General features: G+C 48.4%; 1 protein-coding gene across 1 annotated transcript in view; it reads right to left on the reverse strand.

Moving 5' to 3' along the window:
• Positions 1 to 5,876, reverse strand: part of SEZ6L (seizure related 6 homolog (mouse)-like) — a gene marked incomplete at its 5' end in the record, with an annotated part of 76,714 nt that overhangs the window by 31,108 nt on the left and 39,730 nt on the right. Inside the window, one exon of the mRNA XM_012644092.1 lies at positions 450 to 644. Coding sequence (XP_012499546.1) covers positions 450 to 644 — 195 coding nt within the window. The remainder of the gene's footprint in view (positions 1 to 449; positions 645 to 5,876) is intronic.

Below are 5,876 nucleotides of genomic sequence, written 5' to 3' on the forward strand. Positions count from 1 at the left end.
CTCTTGCTCAGGCTGGTCTCGAACTCCTGACCTTGATCGATCCACCCGCCTCGGCCTCCCAGAGTGCTAGGACTACAGGCATGAGCCACCACGCCCGGCCTAAAGACAGGAATTTTGAATGTTCTTTTTTCTCTCCCAGGACAGAGCCACCCAGCTAATCCCCCAGTGACTCATATACTCCCATTCTCCGCAGTCCACTCCACTCCCTATTGTCTCACACTCACCCTCTTTCACTCCTTTACATTGTCTGCCAGGCTTCTGAAGGCACTTGAGTCTGAGATCCCACTGAGGGCTACAAAATGACATTTGTCAACAAAACCACTGAATCAGTGATATAGGGGAGAGGCCAGAGTCTACATGACACAACTCCACTGTATCCGCCCAAAACATCCCCCTGGGAGGGATTTACCACTCAGTGGCCCAGACAGAGGAAACAAGACTACTCTTACTTTTCTCACAAAACGGGGGGTCGCTGCTCCAGCTGAGGTCCCACTGGCAGGTGAGGGTGTCACTCCCCACGATGTCATAGCCGGGGTCGCACTGGTAGGTGATTCTGGCTCCCCTCACGAGCTCCGTGTGAGAAGTGGTTTTCCACCCGTTCTGGATCTCAGGCAAGTCTGAGCAGGAGTCGTTTCTTGACACCTCTTTAAAACAAAAACATCATCCTTAGGTGGAGAGGCGGCCCTTTTGTGTGGGTATCCCTTTATGAACGCTAGCGGAGAGAGTGACTAGAAGAAAAGCCTCCAGAAATAAGTAACGCACTTCTGAAATCCCTTAAATGGCAAGAACTCTTCCATGGCGATATTTTACAGTTACTGTTCTCCATGGGCTACAATGTCATGAAAAACACTGAGCCTCTCTCCTGGCTCTCTCTTGGATCACCTGCTCTGGAGGAAGCAGCAGCCATGTTGTAAGGAAGCTCAAGCAGCCCTCCGGAGAGATCCACACGGAGAGAAACTGAGACCTGCTGTCAACACCTGGCATTGATTTGCCAGTCACAGGTGTGAGCCATTTGGAAGGGGACCACCTGGTGCCAGTCACGCCATCAGGTGACTGCAGCCCGGCTGATACCTTAACTGCAACCTCATGACAGATCCCAGGACGGAGCCACTCGGCTGATGCTGCTCCTGAATCCCTGACCCACAGAAACCGTGAGATAATGAATGTTTATTGCTGATCTGGGGTGTCATCTGTTACACAGCAACAGATAATACACTCAGCCTCATTCTAAGAATATCTGTAAATCCACAGGTTTGCGTAGTTAGTAATATACATATTCGTAATACACGCGAAGATAAACAATTAACCACTAAAATAAAAATAACCGTCAGTCTATTCTTCAAACCAAGTTGCTTACTGTCAGTGAACACGAACCATCCTCCGGAAAATGCGACTCGCAGCTTCTGCGGAATATTTGTTTTCCTCTCACAAAGTCTTGTTACTAAGGCAGCAGTCCAAAGCCCATTGTTCTTATTCTTGCTTCAAAGTGCCCACTGCACAGATTTGGAGAAGAGAGCTAATTATGTCGTATAATTAATTTGCAGCTCTTATGTGCTTCTGGGGAAAGCAAAGCACCTCCATTGTCTGTCGGAAAATCATTCTGAGGAGCGAGCGACGGCTTTTCCCGGGATTTCGTCATGATTTTATTTGGGGAAAGGAGGTCTCATGGGCGTCTGAGAGACGAAGGGGCAGGGAAATGGCTTCTAGAATTGCTTGGTGGGGAGCAGGAGCCTCTATCTTTAGGCCTTTGAAAAAAATCAGCCGAGCCCTGGATTTGGGACACGGCTGCACACACACGAGCTACGGATGGAAGGGGGCGGGATGGGAGCCAACACCGGGGCTGGGGTCTGCCGGTGCCGGTTGCTTTGAGACTGAGAAAGGTCTGCTTCTCTGGCTTTTCCGTACGAGCCACCACGCGGCACGCTCCCGTGGGACCTCCCGTCTCCTTCGCGCTGCTCGTTGCATTTGTAATTATTCAGCCGCTGCCACCACGTAGCAGAGCCCCGGCTGACACCTTGTCCTCGCTGTTCACCAACTGGGTGGCCCTGGCTCAGACACTTAGCCTTCCTCTTCTTCGGTTCCCAGACTGTGCCCTGGAGACCCTGATTCAGGAATTTGCATTTTCACAAAGCACCCTAAGTGGAAGTTCTGGGATTATCTTTCCCCATGGGCCTTGGTTAACTTTGCCAAGAATGAGAAAACCGGCCTAGGAGTCAGACAACTTCTCTTCTACTCTTCTTTCTTTCTTTAAGAAGTGACGTGACTCCAGTCACGTCAATGAACTGCTCTGAGCCTTGTTGTCCTCATCCGTGGAGTAGGATCAAGAATCCCGTTTATCCCAAAGGGCAACGTGAAAGCTAATTAATATGTGGGATATGACAGTGTTGTGTGAACACTAAGATGAGTTAGATAGATTCATTTATTTGTTTGACTAAGGTTTTGTGAGCATCTTAGCTGACAGCAGGAATGCAGGGGTCTGAAGTCAAGATCTCAGTCTCTTAGTCAAGATCAGCACTGAAGTCCAAATTTTGGGAAAAATAAATGCTCAGATGCACTGAATACACAGCACCATCTACCAGTTTCATGCTCATGACAGACATCGCTAATCAATCACAGCCCTCTCTTTCTTTGATTGCAGTGGAAACCTCCCAATCCTTCTCAATACAGCACTCCAGGGAGTTGCTGTTATTTTGTTGGAGCTTATTTATTATCTGAGGATTAGAGGAATAAACACATAACAAGTGACCAATACCTCTTCAAAAAGCACTTATTCATCTCTGTTTTTTTATCCTGTCCCTCCCATGCACATGGCCACAGACACTGGGCAAAGCACAGGAAGCAGCAAGGAGAATGGGTCTTTGCATCTCTCCATGCAAAGGAGAATTCTGGAAGGTCAGAACCACATAGGCCCAGAACCTTCCCATGGAAGGTGCTGACTGCAAGAATAGCAGGTAAGCCTTAGCCACCCTCCAGAGCTGGATTTAGGCCTTTCGGTCAGTCTGGGAGTCTCAGAATGCTCTAGATGATCACAGAAACCCCCGACCCTACCATCTGATCCCTCCACTGAATGGAAGTTGCATCTGTATATGGTAAAATCTAGACTCAGAAGAGCAAATATCTCCCACTCCCATGGCAGGCATCACTAATAAATCATGAAATTATTTTCTGTTGACTTCAGCCATGACCTCTTCTCAGTTTCTTTCTTTCTTTCTTTCATTCTTTCTTTCTTTCTTTCTTTCTTTCTTTCTTTCTTTGAGACAGGGTCTCACAGTGGCCTCATCATAGCTTATTGCAACCTCAAACTTCTGGGCTTAAGCGATCCTCCTGCCATAGCCTCCTGAGTAGCTGGGACTGCAGGTGCACTACAATGCCTGGTTACTTTTTCTATCTTTTGTAGAGCTGGGAGTCTTGCTCTTGCTCAGGCTGGTCTTGAACTCTTGGCTTCAAGCGATCCTCCCGCCTCAGCCTCCCAAGTGCTAGGATTACAGGCGTGAGCTACTGTGCCCAGTCTGAGTTCTTTTCAGCATGGTCTTCAACATAAGTAGGCACAAACAATTGATGGCATCAAAGTTAAATACACTGATCCATTTGCCATCTTTGTAAAATTAACTGTGTCTTTCCTTGACAGAAATAACAAGTGGAAACTGTTCTCTTTTTTTGGTATCCAAACTAGCCAGGCAGTGTATCCCTGGGAAGCATTCTCTGCAACCCTGTGCTTGCATTTGCCATAGTATCAACACGTGACCCTGACCTTGTCTGCCAGTGGGACTGGCCTTTCTCATTTCCACCAGCCAGGCTCAAGGGCAGGGACAATATTCTAGTCATTCCCGCATCCTGGTGTCTAGTACACAGCCTGGCATATAGGAGGTGTCCAGAGATTTTTGTGAACCAAACTCTCTGGAAAACAGAGATAATGCATTTGCAGATGAAATAAAATAACATATGTAAAAATGTTTTCCCACTGCCACACGGTCAAACAAATCTAAGTTTCAAGTTCAATGAACAAGAAGACCTCCTTCTTCAAGATGTTGCCGAATTAAACATTGGCCAGACTTTCCCGTTAACCTTGATCAGCCTTGCGTAGGGTCAGATTTTTGCCATCGGGCTGAGTGCAGTTTTGGAAGACTGACTCGGGCACCATAGGAAACGAATGAGCAACACTATGACCTCATCTTTCAGCTGGGAGGAACAGGAAGTCCAAGGAGAGAGACTGAAGCCATGCCACCAGAAACCGTCCTCCCAAAGGCGTCCGACTCTGTAGGGCACCTCACCTGGACAGACAACACGAGCCATCCCCTGACACACAGGACACTGCCCAGTAAAGAATGGGGAACCCAAAGAAAGTCGTAGCAATAACACTCTGAAAATATTTAGCAGCACAATCAAAGGTAAAAAGGCCCCTGAGAAACATAAACAAAGAAGATCGATACTTGGGTTAGCTTCTCTGAGAGGTGGACATGCAGCAGTCAGGGATGAAAAATGTTCACCAGCTGGAAATAAAAAAACGCAAGGAATGTATTTCAGCATGCACGAGACTTCTTGAGACAGCCGATGGTCTGGGGGGTGGCTTGTATTTTAGACGCAAGGGGTGGTAGAGAGAGGAAAATTTACATCAGGTAGAGGAGGGCAATTCTTCAAGCCAAAGGGAAGAAAGAACCGAAGACATAGAGTCTTGCTGCAGCCAGAGGGTCTTTGGTGGTGGTGGCGGGGGGGCTTGGTAGGGTTAATCCTCCCTTTCCCTGCTCCATCCTAGAAGTGAAGATGCCAGCCAAGTTCCTGGGAAGTGCAAGCACGTCCCCTGATTGCTGGCTGAATCCTGCCCACCGAAACCCTGAAATTACCCCTTGTGTCTCCCAGGTTCTCTGCTGCTGCCAAGAATATTGGGGACGGAGGAAAACTTGCAGCTGGAAATGAGGAAGCCCGTGAGCACCGCTCTGCCCCCATGAGCAATCCCTCCGCGACGCGACAGGGCTGCGCCAGATGTGAGTCTCTTCCGGGCGTCAGCGGGACTTCACGGTGTCCCCGTCCTCTGACCGCTGGGGATGTCGGCAGCTTGGACTAGCGCAGGGGAGCCAGTGATGGATAAGGGAGAGTTACAGGGTGGGGAACGAGGAGGGAAGGATGTAAGTGGGTGAAGGCCCGGGGAGCGGGTGTTGGAGCGTGTGAACTTAGCTCTGGATTTAACTGCAGGTTTCTTTTGTTTTAAGAGGAGCAGGAGAGAAATGGTTTGGCAGCCATACCGAGGATCAGAAAAGATATCTCCTGCATCCGTAGATCCCAAAGTACATGAAGTGGGAGCTGTTCCTGTTTGATGGGGCTACAGGAAAAGAAAAGTCCTCAGTTCAGGCAAGAAGGGGAAGATCACGCTTTGAGAGTGTGTTGATGGTATGAAATCTCAGCTCGCTTCAAAGGACACATGATGAATCTTGAAGTTATGAGGGCATCATCTACTAAATCCTCATATCAACCTTGTGGAATAGATCTCACTATTCCCATTTTACAGACGGCAAAAGAAGGCTCAGAGAAGTTCAGTGACTTGCCCAAGGTCACACAGTCATTGGTGACAGTACTGGGACTCAAACCCTGGTGCTCCCAGCTAGAGAGCACAGATACTTAAAAACTACATCTATTCACTGCGCCAATACATAAAAAGACCAGTGTAGCACAAAACCTCCAAATAGACGTATCTAGAGGAAATAATCTTAACCCGTATCGAAACATGAAAAAGAAAACAACCAGATGAGGCACCTACCTATGTAGTTCATGATAAATCCCTGGCCCTTTCCAAAGATGAGGCCGGCAGGGTCCGAGTGGAACTGGATGGTGAGGTCCGGCGTGGAGGAGTACAGCTTCTGGGGGCCGCTATTCCCGAGGTA

Source organism: Propithecus coquereli, unplaced genomic scaffold, assembly GCF_000956105.1.
Source record: "Propithecus coquereli isolate 6110/MARCELLA unplaced genomic scaffold, Pcoq_1.0 Scaffold206, whole genome shotgun sequence".
NCBI classification, from domain to species: Eukaryota; Metazoa; Chordata; class Mammalia; order Primates; family Indriidae; genus Propithecus; species Propithecus coquereli.